The sequence below is a fragment of the Leucopleurus acutus genome, assembly GCF_964270905.1.
Source record: "Leucopleurus acutus genome assembly, chromosome: 3".
Lineage (NCBI taxonomy): Eukaryota > Metazoa > Chordata > Mammalia > Artiodactyla > Delphinidae > Leucopleurus > Leucopleurus acutus.
This window is the reverse complement of record NC_139145.1, coordinates 119,897,150-119,915,636: the sequence shown is the minus strand read 5'-3', so window position 1 is coordinate 119,915,636 and position 18,487 is coordinate 119,897,150. Positions and strand designations below refer to the sequence as shown.

General features: G+C 42.0%; 1 protein-coding gene across 2 annotated transcripts in view; it reads right to left on the bottom strand.

Moving 5' to 3' along the window:
- The window catches only part of MRPS27 (mitochondrial ribosomal protein S27), a 91,880-nt gene continuing 73,393 nt past the window's right edge, over positions 1-18,487 (bottom strand). For both annotated transcript variants that reach the window (XM_082835745.1, XM_082835746.1), the window contains exons 6-11: positions 15,618-15,696; positions 12,468-12,583; positions 8,650-8,752; positions 6,146-6,288; positions 3,968-4,141; positions 1-1,212 (exon numbers count right to left, since the gene is read on the bottom strand). In XM_082835745.1, coding sequence (XP_082691871.1) covers positions 973-1,212; positions 3,968-4,141; positions 6,146-6,288; positions 8,650-8,752; positions 12,468-12,583; positions 15,618-15,696 — 855 coding nt within the window. In that variant the 3' untranslated portion in view covers positions 1-972. The remainder of the gene's footprint in view (positions 1,213-3,967; positions 4,142-6,145; positions 6,289-8,649; positions 8,753-12,467; positions 12,584-15,617; positions 15,697-18,487) is intronic.

Here is an 18,487-nt window from a genome sequence, read left to right as displayed (position 1 = left end):
ACATTTATTTCCACAGGTTCTTGATACAATCCTGCATAAAAGTACACCACTACACATAAGGGCAAAATTACACAGCAAGCAAGAGCGGCCACTGACCCCTTCCACAGAGAAACCCCAGAGAGAAAATTTCCACCTCCTGACAGTTTTACAATCATTCATGTCTTCTACGCACTGCAAGCCCCATCCCATCTCTCATTTTCTCCAATTTCTAACTGAAACTTGTGTTCACAAATTGTATGTGTGTTCATGTGTGTACACAGAAGGCTCACTTTACCTACTTGATGAGGGGCTGAGACAATGCTTTGTAAGAAAGTTACCACAACATGATGGGTAGTCAAGCCACGGAAGCTTCAGAGCTAGGGCTAGCTCTCTCCTCAAAAGCCCTGACATGCTAAAAATGCCACCGGGGGTCCCTGAAATTTGAGAGCCAGTAGGTCTTGTGTTTGCTCCTGTACTGAACACTTCTCCCAGTTCAGGTCTGGGAGGGGAAAGTGGGGATGTGCGGGCATCCCATACCCAGCTCAGGCTGAGAGCTTGCACGCGAGAGGAGACTAGGGGACAAGGTCTCAGGACCTGCAGGTGGCCTCGGCTGGGGACACAGAGACCATTCAAAAGCTTGTGCTTGAGACCAGATTCTTCACGGCTTCTCCCACCACCATCGCTAGGTATCAGGGATTTTCAGTCTTCAAAATTGATCCCTGTCCCCCAAGAACTCCACTATAAGCGTCGAGAGCCCTTATTTAAGGTATTTAGCTAGTGGCTTCAGTCTGACCATTTGCCACTTTCATGGTTCCACAGTCTTCTTGGCATCCGGGTGGGTGGTCACATGGCTTGACATGTGAACAGCGTGGCTTCTGTACCTTAGGGGGTCTGCTTTAAGAACAGGAGAAGGTGGATGCAGGACACTGAGGCTGCCCTCATGGTCACTGTGGATCCTGAGATGGGCTCTTGTGAAGTTCCTGTGGCCCCTAATTAGGCAGATGCCTCTGCTGCTCTTCGAGCCTCCTGCGCCTGCTTGGCCCTCTCCCTCTGCTCCTTTTCCCTCTGAATCAAATGTACCCAATCCAGATGCCACTGCTGCAGCTTCTGCTCGTAGGCAGCGATGTCTTCTGCTTCACAGGTAGGGAGCTGTTCCTTGACAAGCTGGGTGGTCAGGGTCAGAAGGCTTTCTGACTCAACTTTGCCCAGAGCGTGTAGCTTAGAATGTAAGGCCTATTGGAAACAAAGGAAAAAAAAAAAAAGAAAAAAAAAAAAAAGAAGATGTGGGAGGGGCAGGTAGGTAAAGAATACAAAGAGGAAAAGAGAAGAGGTTAAGTCACTTACAAAATCTCCACACATTCTGCTCACAGGAGAAGGTACTTTATTGGGAGCCTGTCATGCTGCCTTTCATCCAGGCACTGTTAGCTTTTGCTTTTTTTTTTTTAATTTCAGCCCAGCAATTCTGCAAGATGCACCACATGTCATTTCTTCCCCTTCACTCACAAACGGTAAATGGAACTCCATATGCTGTGACTCCCTGTGTAATTTCTTGTTTTAGACCACAAACACTGCACAGGAAAAGAAACCTTCATTTCTACTCTGACCTGCACCAAACAAGCAGCAAACTCCAAGAACAAAGAACCCTAAGACGGAAACAAAATGGCAGAAGCAGCTGATAAAATGGAGCAAGTTCATCCATAGCTTTTCCTTTAGAATTACTGGGATACATGTTTGCCTAACCAGTATTCCTTTCAACAGATGGAATTCATGTCAACGCTTTCTTACTAACGGCATGCTAAACAGCTCCCATGAGTGCCTGCGCTATTATAAGCCTGCACGTGCTGTGCTTCACTGCAGGTCAGCCTTGACATCCTGACTACTTAAGGCTCCATCTGAAACGGCAGCTCGATTTGGTCAGTATTGTATTTCTGGAGAAGTAGAGTACTAAAAACACTAATCTACTTAAGTGCTTCAAGATGTAGATCATCAGAGACCCACTTATGGCCCCAGACTTAGCATATATGACACACCCCATGTTCCACAAAACAAATGCAATTTACTGGCATAGGTGATGAGGCCTGCTCTAACAGCAGGGGCTGGAAGGTGGGAAGGATCCACGGGCTTCCAGGAGTGGCCACACGTCTGGTGTGACAGGTCAGCCACAAAAATGAGCCCCAAAAAGATTACCTGGGACTAATAAAAATCAGGCACCAGGAAGAAAAGGAAGCGTAAAATGAGAATTCTTTCTTTCTGATATCACTTCCCACCTGGTTTGAGGCCAAGGAGACAGCTTGGGACACCAGAATAAGGACTCAACTCTGAGTCAGCAAATCCAAAGTGTTCAAATTTGTGTTCAAATCCAAAGTCAGTCACTTATGGACTAGGTTCCCTCAACCTTAGTGTCATGTAACACAGGAAGAGCAGTATCTACCACCCAGGTAAGGGTAAAGGAAACACAGTAGTGCCTAACACACAACTAGCAGTCAAGAAATATTGGTCTTTTTTTGTGTGAATTAAAAAAAAAAATGCATTGTGGAAGAGTGAGGGCTGAGAATTTAATGCTGGCACAGATTTCTATTCTCCGAGATTAAATATATAAGCAATAAGAAAAAGGTGGTAACTTTTAAGAGTCGTGGAGCAGCCTTGGTCAATAAGAACATGGTAAATGATAATCTATGGGGCTAAGCAGATTTTTTGCTTTTTAGCTTGTCTAAATCTGCAAAGTTAAGAGGAAAGAACAGGTATGTAAATTCTTAACCTAGCTGCTAATTCTCCGTGTACCCTGAAAACATCGATTAACCTTCCTTTTTCAGTTTCTAAATTATAAAAAGGGGAAGTTGAGCAATTACCTTATAGAAGTACCGGGAAAAACAGCTACTAAAGGTATTAGGATCCTCCTTAGAACAAGGGGAAATAGATTTCCCACAGCTGGTTCAATATAATTACTGCAAAGATTTCAATGTAATACTCTGGCAAAGTATACATCCCTCTGCACCAAAAGGACACAGTGGGTCAGCTGGGAGGGATGGGAACGTTTTCTGCTTCACACAATGAATTCTCCTTCAGGCAGCAATTTTTTTTCCCCCCCGCTTTTTGCTAAATAGATGAGAAACACAGCAAGGAAGAGGCTAAGGGCTTAAAATCTGAACATGGCTCTTCCTCCCTGACTCTGATCACAGAGCATTTTGGGACGTAGAGTTGAAAGCTACCAAAGGCAGTTTGAGTGCTCAGGGCTGTCCTGAAACCTGCAGAAACCTGTTTACACCATCCATGTAGTCCAGAGAGCATTTCCAATGGCCCTAGTGCACACCACAAAGCCGAGCAAGAGAAGATGCCTGCATTTCATCTTCATCATATTCAGATGAGGCTTTGTGATTTCTACCTGGGTTTCTGGTGATCAAGAAGGTTCAATGTAATATGGAGAAATGACCAGATCCTCTTCACCCAGGGCTGAAGTCAGGTGCTTGCTATGAGAAGGCAAACTATTACCCACCCATCAGGCAGACGTCAGGGATGAGTAGCGGATAATGACATGCTGCCTTAGGAAAACTGTGACCGATTCGCTCAAGTATGAAAAGGAGCATAAAAATTCCATTTGTTTCTTTTAAGACCACTTCCTGTGTGAAGCAATAACAATGTGATTTTTTTTTTTTTTTTTTCTGTATGCGGGACTCTCATTGTTGTGGCCTCTCCCGTTGCGGAGCACAGGCTTCGGACGCGCAGGCTCAGCGGCCATGGTTCACGGGCCCAGCCGCTCCACGGCATGTGGGATCTTCCCGGACCGGGGCACGAACCCGTGTCCCCTGCATCGGCAGGCGGACTCTCAACCACTGCGCCACCAGGGAAGCCCAACAATGTGATTTTTGATGTCAGTTTTTAATGCCTTTGTGTGTGACATTGATGCATGAAAGGACTGCTGGTCTATCACCATGGCAGAGAAGCATGCTTAATGCACAGCTGAGAGGGACTCAATTCTGCTACAACTCACCTCAAATCGTTCCAGGTAACGGGGAAGCTTGGACTGTTCAGTTTCCTCCACATCCAGCTGCTCCACCAGTTCTTCTGACCTCTGGGTCTTCTCACCTCCTTGGGGCTGGTCCTCTGAAGACCCCTGGGCCGGAGCGGTCAGAGCCGCCTTCAGCGCTCTGTCCAGCACATCGAGCTGCAGAGCAGAAAGGGGGGCAGAGATTAAACATCCCGTGGCCCTGAAAGCACTGGGAAGGGAGGCTGGAGAAGGGAAAGGAAGGGAAACCTGGGATCTAAAATATTGCGAGAAGAGTTCTCTTATCAAATTATAGGGAACAGAAATGGTTATATAATTTTACACTAGAAACACCCTGTCCCATGGCATGAACACTTAGTACAAAACAAATGGAACAATAAGCAAGCTCAGAATTATTTGTATAAGTGAATCAACACAGCAGCTTTTGATTTCACTTTTAATCACCCAGGTAAGAATCCAAGAATCATGCTTGATGGGTACTGAAGTACCACCCCTTCCATGTTTTTCTTCCTCAATTGCTTTGGAATTGGGAGGAAGGGAAAGAAAAACCACTACAGACCAGAACCAAAATGGGCCACTTTGAATGCACGGTAAAACCTCTGAATCTAGGCAGGGACCTTCTTCAGAGAAAAATTTTAGCTCATAGGGTATCCAGAGATTAGGGATCAGTCAATCTATATAAGCTGCTGACAAAGACCAGATAGGCATACATGAAATTTATTGTAACAGGTGATTTCTATGGCTTAGAAAGTAAATAAACTATAAAACGGAAGGTTTCTTTTTGTTTTGACCCCTCTCCCCTACCACTTTCATTTTGGGGCAACCTCCCTCGACCCTCAAAGGGCCTAATCATCAGAGATGGGACAGAAACAACCTCAAGGCCAGCATTAGCACCTGCATGGATAACAATTAATTCTGTCCATGTCACTTCAGAACAAAAATCCAGAAAATACTCCAAGGCTTTTGAATGCCACTAATACATTATACCCAAATGTGTATGTGGGATATACATATATATACATATACACATACATATATGTGACACATATCCCACTCTTGCTGACATCTGAATCACATTCCTATGAAGTCAGAACACAAACAACGCAAATCTGTCTCCAACTGGAAGGAGTATTTCCCTGGCAAAGCATTTATGTATAATTTTGTGTTTTCAATCACCAGCACTGACTACAGCAGGGTTAAAACATGAAAATGTATTTAGAAATGTGTATACTTGGTAAATGTCTGGCAGAGAACATAAGGCCTCACTAGTCACCAGTATAAGGATCCAGCATAGGGACCAGACTTGTGCATCCTGTGACTGCGCGGAAGCCATGAGGTGAGTCCTAGTGATCAGCATCAAGGCAAAACAAATAAGCAGCTGCTCAAAGTTAACTTTTACACCCTGTTAATGAAACAACTGATGTCCTTCTATGCCTCACTCTGGCTACAACAGCTGCTTGGGCAGGAGCGAACACTGTTGGCTCCCTATCGGGTGTAAGCTCGTCGCGTGCTTTCCTGTAGCCTGAGCTCACTCTAGTAACTTCGTAGTGTCAAGAGCCCAAGGTGACCAAGAGGGATGAGCTTTGAGGCTGGTGGGAGGACAGTGTCCTAGTCCAGGCAAAGTGAACGCCTTCGAACTATGAAAGGAACATTTGGTCCAGATCTCCTCAGCATCATGCATTCACCACAGAATAGTTTAATGGAAGACAGTGCCATCTCTAGTCCCTAGACTCATTTCTTGAGAGCTTGTATGATGGAAAGAACTGACAGGTAGTTAGGCTCCGGGGACTAAATGAGGAGACAGAAATGCCAAAAATTAAAAATGAAATCTTAACCTCTCAAGCTCCTACTGAGGTTTTACTTTAGGGGTCGGGCGGAATTAAACAGTATTTTACAGAATTCAGTTTGAATTTTAGGGAAGGGGAATGGTCTTCCTCCCAGATAGTGAACTATAAAATCAACATCAATCTTATTTTCTAGTGCTTTTTGTCAGTAACATTGAGAATGTTTGTGGTTTTTCACTCCTTTTCACCTGAATAAGTACACGATTCTATAGAGATAAAGAAAGTGGGGCATGGGGGAGACAAGGAAAACAAATCCAAAGCTTGACTTATGAGTAACAGGAGATGATAAATCCCACTGAATTAGAGACAGGGAACTTACCGCTTCTCTACACAGCTTTCCGTCTTCTGGGGAGGAGGCCACCTTCTCCATTACTTGAAGGGCTCTGTTGAGGTACCCTGGCTGCCACAGCAGGGGCATGTTATGGTACACAGCCCGCAGCCCTTGCTGCAATTCCACCTTCCCTGTGGCCAAAAAGAACAATGAAGAAGGCTCAGCTGTGGCTTCCCACTATGTCTGAGACGGAGGACTTGAAGGCACAAGCGAATACTTACCTGGCAGCTCTAGAAATAGAGAAGGATCGTTTCAAACCTATACCAAGAGCCTCATCCCACCCAGTGAATGGGGACACTTTGGATGTATGATGAAAAATGTAAAATTCTATGTATATACCTTTCAGTATAAAGTCATGTGAACTTATTTTTCCTCTTTTTCATTTGGACTACTGGAGATTATCATGAGGATATATGAATCAAAGGGTTGAGGGAAATTTACAGACGTTGCTATTTATTTTTTATTTATTTATTTTAATTTGGCTATGCCGGGTCTTAGTTGTGGCACGTGGGATCTTTAGTTGCGGCATGCGGACTTCTTAGTTGTGGCATGCATGTGGGATCTAGTTCCCTGACCAGGGATCGAACCCAGGCCCCTTGCATTGGGAGTGTGGAGTCTTACCCACTGGACCACCAGGGAAGTCCCTACAGAGGTTGTTATATCTGCCTCTAAGTGGAACTACCCTGACAAAACAAGTCAAACAACTGAAATACTAGTTTTGTTTCAAGAACAAAATCTTCCTCTGAAAAAGAAATTCCACAACTTTTTTACAGTGGAAATCTTCTCAACGTCTGACAACTTCCCCTGCCAGGAAATGTTTGACATTTTTCAAAATGCTCCAAAACACCCCATGAAACAAACAAAAAAAATTTATGAATTTTTATGAAAAAAAAAAAGAAAAAAAAAATCTCACTTTGCTCTCCTTTCCTTTATTTGAGGTTCATCAGTACTTAAATCGTATAGTCCTCATTCATCCTTTTGGGTCTCAGGACATGAATGTTTCTCTTGGTACCTCAAACAATCACAACTGGAGCTTAAAACATGGCTGGCAGCAAGGTCCCCGAGTGAGGACAGGGGCTGTCTCTGGACTCCTGGGGAACAGAAACTTCTGCACTAATGACCAAAGTCACCTTGAGCTGCCAGGTCTTAAATCTACCTTCACTTATCTTTCCCGGGAAGGAGGATTTGGGAAAGCTGTAGTGGAACATAAATAGACAAAGCTCATCAGGTGACAGCTAATTTTAGGTCTGTAAGATGCTTGGGGCTGGCTGCAGTCACGTTCTGGGAAGCTGCTTCTGTCAGAGGTGAATGAGGCTGCGCAGCACAGGACACAGTGAGAGCAAAGGGCTTTGGATCTGATGCTCCCAGACCCAAAACACCCGGGCCTCTGCTTAGCAACAGGAACAACAAAGTACATTTTCTTAGCCTTGACAACTTCCCGGCCAATTCATGCAGTGTAACAATCCTGAGTGCTCATCTGAAGGCAAAGGCCAAAAACGTGTAAATCAATATCAAAAGTAGATGGTAAGTAAAGAGAAAATGATTTTTAAAAAGAGTGGTCAACTCTTTTGTTAGTCTGATCACCAGCCTGATGAACTCCTCTCTCTGAGTCAGTTTCTATCAGAATCAGCATCTGAGAATGCCACACTACATTTTATTGGTGAAGATCAACTCCAAAAGCAGTCAAACTGCTATAACTTAGATGATTTTCAGAAAACAAAGGTAAGCAGACACAATGTATGATCAGAAGGGACTTTCTCAAATGCCTACCTACTTAGGAGAGAGACTGCAAGGATAATGAAATAACATGCATTTAATAAACCTGTGTAAATCGGGACACATTTTATGCACATTTAGGGTGGATGTTATTTGCCCAGATTCCACACAACCCAAGTGCCGAGGCTGCTCCTCAGAAGGCTTTGCCCTCCTGACTGTCTGATTCTCATGCAAGCCGGGGTCTAAAGCAGAGCTAGCTGTCCTGTGTGTGGCACAGCCACATTGCACCAGTGAGCCCCTCTCTGCTTTCCCAAGTGCTGCTGGATGTGCTCTCTGAGTTTCTCTTCCCTCACACCTGAAAACAATACCAAGGATATGTGTTCAACTCCAACTCTTAATTTCTTTCCTCCTGGACTTTAGGTTTAAGAGACAGAAAGATCTTTGTTAATAATGGGAAAGATCCTACTGGCCAGTTCTCCCAAAAGAGGGTCAGAACTTTCCTTTCTTTATCCCTTCCTCACACTGATCACCACTAAACATAATCGAGAGCCATCAGAACTAATTCTCACCTTGCCAGTGGTGGGAGGTTTTAGAACCCACTTTATTGTCTTAGGTCATAACTGTAAGGCCATCAAAGTCTAGTTTTACGTCTAAAAATGAAAGCTGTATTGGAATTTCACTCGCAAATTTAAATCAAATTATAATTTTATTATGAAGTAAAAGAATGCATCAGTTCTATCCATGAAGAACAATGTTTGTAAGGACCTCCAGCTTACCAAGAAGCGCATAGCCGTACAACTGGGAACTCAACCCCACCGAATTCTTCTGCTTTAGGCCTGGGAGTAACAGCGATGCACCAAAGTTCCTCTCCTCTTCCCACTGCAACAGAATATACCAGATCATGGTGCAGCCAAGCAATGCATAAATGCATTTTGTACGCAAAAATGTGATTTTTAATGACACAGAGGAAAAAAGAACATGTTATAACATTAAGTAAAAGAAGCAAAATAACAAAACTAAAGGTACATTATAATTCTAATTTTGGAAAGAAAAGATATTTATGTTTAATGAAAAATACAGAACAGAAATGCCCAATATGTTAACAGATTTCTGGGCAGTGAAATTACAAGCAATTTTGGTTTTCTTCTTTGTACTTTTCATTACTTTCCAAATTTGGGGCAGTGAGTAAGAGTTCCTTTTACGATCAGAAAAGCAAAACAAAATAAAAATAAAGCGTACACTCTGGACCAGCATTGCCTCGAGACAATCAACAAAGATTACCCATGCTGTTAGCCCTGTACTCACACTGCTATGAAATGACAGAGCTAGCTTTTTGAATTTTAAACAATTCAGCAATAAGACTCCTTCTACTTCACAGTGTTCAAATAAATATAACTATTAGGCTGCCTTTAGATAGATTTACGCCTCTCAAAAATCAATTAGGCAATCAGAAACACTTGGCAATCATTTGTTTCAACCCAGGGTACAAAATTACACTTCAATAAAATTGAAGCCTTATGAGACACGGGAAAAGAAGGGGCAAAGTACAAGCACTGCTAAGGCTGCTGCAGACTAGCAACAGCAGGGACGGGGGACTCACTGTAAAGGCAGGCCTGAGGAAAGCCTTGGCAACTCCCCAGACAAGGGCTGTGATCTTCTCGGTGCTGGTGCAGTAGGAGCACACAGCGGCCTGAGCCTTTGTTCCAGCTTGGAAATACAGAACGCAAAGCTCAGGAGTCCCTGTGCTGGTCAGAAAATGAACGAAGTGTGCAAGCTACAATTGCAGCCAGGTATATAAGTGGGGTACCCCAGGTGTTAAGGGCCACCCAAACCTCTTTATTGGGAATGACCTTCGTGCAATGCAAGTGCAATTTCTTAAGGTTTTTCTAAACTTTTGAAACAAGCAAAGACCTTGGGAGGAAAGCAAAGCCTCCTCAGGGGCTTCTGCAGCACACATAAGCAAGAGAGTTGGTAATGAAGGACCAGGTCATTTCACTTGCGAAAGCAAATCCCTTGGAGATTTGGTTTTCCCCCACAAAAACTGCATGAAAAGGGGCCCAGGGAAAAATTAAGAAGGAGGCTTAGAAGCATTTTTTCTTTTCTTTAGGGAAAAACATGACCTATAGTATCAGGGTGCAACAGGGGCTAAAAGCCAAATGAGCAGCATCCTTGCTGTGCTAGAACTGAGCAGGGGTGGTGATGGTGCTGCAATGGTGATTCTTCCAAAAGCACTTTTACAAAGATGAATGAAAGCAAATGGATGTGTTAGAGATTTTTTGGATGATTGGGAAAAATACAACCACTGCTGCTTAGATGAAAGGCTAGTTATGTGTTAACATAAAGTATCAGGTCTCTTCCAAGCCTTTACCTTCTACTCTATGTGCTATTATGGACTAAATCAGGAGCTATTTTACCAACGTCCTCAAGGTTTTCTCATTTTATGCTTCAGCTTCTCCCATTAATACAAAGCAAACCCTCCTTCTCTCCTTCCTCCCTCCACTCCCCTTCACAGCCAGACATCTCAAAACACCGCTGATGCTCACTGTCTCCTTTCTGCACCTCGGACTCACTCCACAATCCACTCCAATTTGGTTTCCTGCTCCATTACTCTATGGCCCTCACACCACTAAGTTCAACGCATTTCATAAAAGTCCTCGTCTCACCTACCCTCTGAGGAGTGTTCTACATGCAGACCACCTCCTCCCACGGTGTTTGTTCCAACACATTCCTGACTCTCCTTTTGGCCTGTGGCTCGTCTGCAGACACTTACACGTGGATTTGTAAATTACATCTCCAGTCCAGATTTTTCCATTAAGATGCCAATTTCCCTTGTGAAATCTCTTGACTGTCTCAAAGGTATCTCAAAATGCAACATATTCAGAGCCAAATTAATGATCTTCCTCATCAAAAGAAGTCTTTGCAAACACATGGTAACCCTTTTGTCCAGATACCCCAGGCAGAAACTGAGGAGGTCAGACTTCACCCCCACCTCCCTGCCTCCACATCTACTTCCTTCCTCATCATGCTCTTTGCCTCCTAGATACGGTCATCGGCTACTTTGTAACTCCACCACATTCTGGTCCCCACACTACCATTACTCTTACTCAGACGACCATGATAGCCTCCTACGTGCTCTGACCATAACCACCCTGGCCCTGATCCAACCTCCTACCCATGTTACAGCCCAGATACACAAATCTGATCATGCCACCCCTTCTGCTTAAAACTTTTCAGTGGCTTCTCACTATTTTTAGAATGTAGATGAAACAGCTTAGCATAACCTACCTTCTGCAATCTCATCTCACCCTACAATTCTCTCTGTGGCAGCTACACTATCTTCCTAGCTTCTTCCAGCCCCTTTCTGCTCAGCATGTTCTTTCTGCCACAGGACTTTTGCACATGTCATTTTCTCTTTTTGGATTGTTCTTCCTCTCTTCAGTCTGTTAATTCCTATTCATGCTTCAAATATTAACTCAGGAAATATTTCCTTAAGGAAGAAGGCTTTCCTAACAAGTTTAAAATACAAACAAAAACTCACTACCATACAGGCTTTTCATAGAAGACGTCTTTGTAGTGATCATTATAGTCATCATTTTATATTCGTGTGTTTGTTTTAAATGCCTATATTCATCTTAGATCGTAAGAAGGAAATTTTTGCTCACCACTGTATAAGGAGCACTTGAAATGTATGGAATGTAGTAGTTGCTCAATATATATTTAATGAACTAGTGAATGTGAGGTGTGCCATAGGCTATGACATTCATCTTACAAAAACAAAACACACAATAAATTTTTTTAGAATGGGGGCTAGACTAAATGATCTTTTCAGTTCCTACCCAAAGTAGTATTTTTTGGTGTTACATCTGAGGTTAAGGGCAGACTGTAGGGCCAGGCTGCTTGGCTTCACCAGGTGGCTTCATCACCTACTAGCTGGGTGGCTATTATGTAACATCTCTGTGCCCCAGTCTTCTCATCTGCATGGAGTTGTGAGGATTAAATGAATTAATAAATCTAAAACACCAAGAACACAGCCTGGTGTAAAGTAAGTGCCATTTAAGAATTAGCTATTGTTGTTGTTACTGTTGTTGTTCTTAGGATAGCAATAAACAATGACTAAATATCCTAACCTAAGAGATGAAACCAAACTTAGTCTTCTGGACTGACCCAGAGCAACCTTAGGAAAATACTGACATAAATTAAACAATGAGTATTTAATACCTGAGGTCGTGGTCGAAGCTGGCTGCCTCACTGCTTCGTTGGTATGCCATGTCCAGCTCTCACTGATCATCGATTACCTACTTCTGCACGTGTGAGGTGCACTTAGCCTAGCTCAAGTCTCAGAATGCACATAAGGACTTTCCCTTGAGATTCTTCCGAGTGGAAGAATGTCCAATTCCACTTTGTTAGAGCCCAGTACCTAAAATGTACAGGATGAACACTCATTCCTGGTTGTACGGGGCCACAGCGCTATATATCAGGCATCTTTTTCCAGATGCCGAGGGCAGAGGTTTCCTCTGGTGCCCACATCACTACTGAGCAGCCACTGCTTGCTTCTTCTAAGACTCTCACTGCTGCTTTAAGGTAGAGCACTTACACTGAAGTCTGTCTTCTTTGCCAGGCAGTAGTATAAAACGTAGAGGGAGAGGAGTTGGGTGGAGGGAACCTCAAAAGCTTCTTGCATCATGATCTCAAAAACCACAGACAGAGCATCTGGAAAGAAGATCAAAGTAAAAATGAGAGGTAATTAGTTTTAGGTAACATCATCAAACCTGTATTTAACTATAAACACTCTTAAAAAGTGGGGCATGACGGAAAAATAAACAGAATTAAGAAGTTAAGAAATGTGGGCTCTGGTCCTAGTTCTTCCATAAACTAGGTCTTTCCCAAGTCTTCAGCTTCTATTGTACACACTACTGTGTACTGAATCAGGTGCTATTGTATCACTGTCCTCAAGGATGTCAAATAAACCACTCAATTTCTCAATATCATCTTCATGATGTTAAAATACCATTTGTCCCACATACATCACAAGACTGTTGACAGTCCAACAAAATAATACATGTGAAAATGCCTCATAAACTGTGAAGCAAATTTAAGGCATCATGTCCATCAGCTGGAAGAGCTAAGGCATACAGAAAGGAGGCAAATATATTTTCCAGGTCACCCTGACAAGTAGAGAGGGGGCTTGGCTGACTGCCCCACTGTATGTTCTGGAATTTTCTCCCTGTTTGGGCAAAAGAGAACAAATGCTAGAGACAATTCTAAACCTCAGGTATTATTTCAAAGACAGAAAACTGATGACTACAAAAAGGACAATCAGGCTCAATTTAAAAGAATTGAAAGAATGGAAAGGAAATGCTTATTCATAAGTTATAATTCCGTGAGTGTAACATAGAAGATATTTGTTTTCACATGAATGCTGATCATAGGAGACCAGACCTTGAGCAAGGTCTAATTTATTGTCCCTCAATATTTCACAACATAGGCAGAAGGCAAGAAAATCAAATTCAAACAATTTCTTTCCCTTAGTATTTGTTGTTAAATCAGAGAATGTTAATATTGGTTTAAAATACGGTACCTGCACATAACACAGGCACAACAAATGTTTTTGAATAACTGACTGAGCTGTTCTGTTAACCAATTTTTGCATATAGGGCTGCATAAGAGTTAGCACTGATTTGCAGCTGTTGCTAGCCAGCTGGTTTTGTGTGTGTTGTCATGGTTCTACATGAGGCCACAGCCAAGAATTTGTATATATTTTTTGCAAACAGGGAAACTGAGATAGACAGGCAGACCAGGGAGGAGTCACCCAGTCAGTCAGTAGCAAAATAAGAACCTGGAAGAGATTAAACAAGCAACACTCCCATCTCACCAACAAACCGACATTTTAAAAGAACACAAAGTTACAAATCAGTTTAAAAAAATCTGTTTTGCCAACTGTTCAATACTGAATCCAAAATTACACATGAAAAATAAATCAAATTTATTTTATCTCTAATTTATATTCATTTCAGTCAGCTTGGGAAGTGAAATTAGGTTGATCTGTATAAGTAATTTCCTTTTCCTCCATAATTATTTATATACTTGGGTATTTCCTATTTTAGCAATAAAAAGTATAACATTTTCTAAATTTTTGCCATAAATAATAATAATCTTCATCAAAACTTTATTTTAAAAAGTCCTCAATATTATTTACTCTGAATTTAGAAGGAAAAAAAAAAGAAAAAAACCAAACCCAAAACTCCTTTTACCCTTCCAACATTACCTTTAAAGAGAGAGGGGAGAAAACTGCTACTACATAATTTTCCAATGATAGAGTAATAAGGATTCTTAAATCTGATGTTCACAGAGAACAGACGATGAAACACGCAAAAGCTAATTATCTTTTAATTGAATTCAGGAAGCCCATGTTTAAAATGGATAAGGGATAATGAGCATTTCAAAAAATAATGCACAGGGCTTCGCTGGTGACGCAGTGGTTGAGAGTCCGCCTGCTGATGCAGGGGACACGGGTTCGTGCCCCGGTCCGGGAGGATCCCGCGTGCCACGGAGCGGCTGGGCCCGTGAGCCATGGCCGCTGAGCCTGCGCGTCCGGAGTCTGTGCTCCGCAACAGGAGAGGCCACAACAGTGAGAGGCCCGCATACCGCAAAAAAAAAAAAAAAATAATAATAATAATAATGCACAGCAAATATTTTTAGGCAGTCAACAACTGTAAGCCTTATGAGAGAGAAGATAAAGCAGAGGCCCGGAGAAGAGAAAGGAGAGAGGTCCCCGGTCCCCAGGTCCCCAGCCTCATCACTGAGTCCAGGCAGTGACGCAATGGAAAAGGCTGAGGGTGCTGGTGTGCAGGAACAAGAGGATGTAACCCAATGACAAGAATCACAGGTGTCATAAAAGCGTTAAGTGACCACCAGTCCACATCCACATTCCTGAGGTAGTGACTACCCTAACACAGGCATGGCTCCTCAGAACCAAGCCTGAGGATGAAATGGTGGAAGGGGAAGCCAGTGTGTGTCTTTACACAACGGCATGGCCTCCTCTTTCCTTCTTCACTGTCTGCGTAGCTGCAAGCACAAGCGTGCTGTACTACCCTTCCCTGTCCACTGGAGACTGGCAGGGCTCCACCTGACTGCTCTGTAGGGTCTGCCACATCCCCACCTTTCCTTGGCCTCCCTTACTGTAGCTGAAGGTAAGAGCCACTTTAAATTAATTCCATGGGGTCAGAGGATTTGGGGGGTAAAGAGATCTCCGAGTTCACCAATGCACTTACTTTAGAGAAGGGGGAACAAAAGCCTAGGGAGGTGAAATGACTTTCCTTCATAGCGAGGGTACTACTCTCTCCAGTATATAAGATTTTATACTTACACACTTCCCATGCTGTAACAACTGTGATTTAAATAAAGGAAGTTAGCAAATGGTGCTAAAAAAAGTCAAGCTAATAGCTGAATTAATATAATCTTAACTAGCCATGGAAGCTCAGGCAAGGTTTATTGCTTCACTAAATTCACTGTCCTTTGCCCAAAGAGACATGAACAAATAAACTTCAGAAACTCAGAGGAAAAAAGACCTGAATATGGTTCTCCTATCTGGCCAACTGGTGTGGTAAATCAACTACGCACCTATTTCTGACTGAAAGAGTGATGTAGAGAGTCATTAAGAAATAAAAAAAGTAAAAGTGCCTACATTTACTTCCCTTTGGGAGCTGAAGATCCATTATACATGGAACTGGGTTTGGTTTCTTACCTTTGTAATTTTCTTCCTTTATGAAATGATCCATCAGTAAATTAAATGTATAGTTATCTGGAAAAATACCATATTGGACCTGTAATGAAAATAAAAGTAAGATAAGGGAAAAAATATTCATTTAATTCAGTTTATAATTTATGCCTATGTATTATTCAGGAAAAACCTTGGCACCGTTAGCCGTAAAATATCTGACTATCATTTCACAGCATCTGGGACGGTGAAACAGAAGCTGTGACTCATGCCGTTTGGTAACTGGAACTGTTGGTCAGGGTGAGAAAGTTGTGAGTGGGTGTCTGATATAAGGCAACTGACGTCTGAAAAATAAAGCTCAATTCTAACACTTCATCATAACTAAAAAAAAAAACCCCAAACCAAACCAAGACAATAAAAAACCACCATACTCCACTCATTCAGTGATTCTTTTCAGAAGGTATGAATATCAATGCAAAAATGGACTCCCATGAGAAAGCACACATTAACACATTATGCAGCATTTTCTGGTCCTTAGAGTGCTTTTTCTCCAACTTTATTAAGATATAATTGTCATATAACATTGTTTAATTTTAAGGTGTACAACATGATAATTTAACACACATATATATTGCAAAATGATTATTACAATAAGGCTAGTTAACAAATTCATTGCCTCACATAATTACCATTTTTCTGGTGGTGGCAGTGGTGAGAACATTTAAGATCTATTTTCTTGGCAACTTTCAAGTATACAATACAGTACTGTTAACTACAGTCACCGCGTTGTACATTAGATCCTCAGAACTTACTCATCTTACAACTGGAAGTTTGTATCCTTTGACCAACCTCTCCCTATTTCTCCCGTCCTCCCAGTCCCTGGCATCCATTATTCTACACTGTTTCTATGAGTTCCGCTTTTTTAGATTTCACATATAAGTGAGATCATGATGTATTTGTCTTTCTTTGAGTGACTTATTTTACTTAGCATAGTGCCCTCAAGGTTTGTCCATGTAGTCTCAAATGGCAGGATCTTCTTTTTTATGGCTAACTATTCCATTGTATGCATATGTTCATATACACACACCCCACATCTTCTTTATCCATTCATCTGTAAATGGATATTTAGGTTGTTTCCACGGCTTGGCTATTGTGAATAGTGCTGCAATGAACATGGGGGTGCAGGTATCTCTTTGAGATAGTCATTTCATCTCCTTTGGATTTATACCCAGAAGTGGGATTGCTGGATCAAATTGTAGTTCTATTTTTAATTTCTTGAGGGACCTTCATACTGTTTCCCATACTGGCTGTACCAATTTACATTCCTGTCGACAATGCACAATGCCACATTCTTGTCAGCATCTGTTATCTCTTGTCTCTTAGACTAGTTTTTAAAGACCCAAGAAGCCTGAAGTTGCCATGGCTCCCATGTGACTTGCACGCACAATCAAGTCTGACTACTAATGGTCTAGGCTGTGGTCATGTGTCTGTTTTAAATCCTTACTTCAGTAGGCTCATCCCCCTCACCCCCCCGTCAACCACCAGAAACACCTGAGGAATTCTTTTTTTTCCAATTATACCCATCCCCTTAGAAATTCTGATAACCCTAATCCCCAGTTGCAAATCACTGCTGAACTGAGTCACTATTACCAGCACGCTGTGCAGAATGCCTCAGATGTGCCGAAATGGAAAAAAAGTTTAGAATCCATTGCTTTAAAGGTTGTAGCTCATGAGCAGTGTTTAAATTCATCAAAGCAGTCAACCAAATCTGCACTAATCCCTAAGGCAGGGTAAAAACAAAATATCTTAGAATGATAAATCACTAAAGCCAGAAGGAACCTTAGAAATCAACTGGTCAGTGATTCTCAACACTGACTGCAAATGAAAATCAGCTTGGGAGCTTTAAAAAGACACCAATGAGGTATGAAAAGGCAGAGCACAGAGGATTTTAAGGGCAGTGAAACTAGTCTGTATGATACTACAATGGTAGATACATGTCATTATACATTGTTTAAACCCATAGAACGTACAACATCAAGAGTGAACCCTAATGTAAACTACGGACTTTGGGTGATTATATGTCAATGTAGGTTCATCAGTTGTAACAAATGGCTCACTCGGGAGGCTGTGCACGTGTGGGGACAGGGAACATGTGGGAAATCTCTGTACCTTCTGCTCAATTTTATTGTGAACCCAAAACTGCTCCAAAAAAATAAAATCTATTTTTTAAAAAAACAATTAAAAAAATACCAATGGCTGGGCTCCAGAAAGATTAAATTAAATTAGAATCTTGGGGGTGGAGAAAAGCATCTATAATTTTTAAAAGCTTCCTGTGTGATTCTAACGGGCAGCCAGGGCTGGAAATCACTGACTTAGTACAACTCACTTGACTTAAGAGTTGAAAAAACTAAGACCTAGAAGAATAAAATTACTATCTGCCTGAAGTTATGAGCAATTGGTAGAACTTATGAGGTTAAGCTTGGGTCTTCTGACTCCTTGTCTGGTGTTCTTTCCACTAAAAGACTAGTAAGAGTAGAAAATGAGACAGACATTTTTTGTCTTTCCAGAACTTCTTGTTTTGTTTTCATAGGGATCTTCTTCTTTGAGTATGATCTGTGTCATTAAAGTCTGAAGTGAAGAGCAAGATTTAATCCATTCCTTCCCCTGGGGCCTAATATTAGATTTATCAGTGAACCTGCTTATCTACTTTATTAAATTATAAGCTTTCCGAGGGAAGGGACAGGACATTGCTCCTTTTTTGGGACACGCAAAAGATCTTAAATGTATAAGTTAAATTAGGCCCAAGTCATGGGAACAAGAACTCCCAAAACCAAAATTAGTATTTCTTTTTGAGGTCTGCCATAGAAGGTCCAGTGACACTACAGAAATAATACATT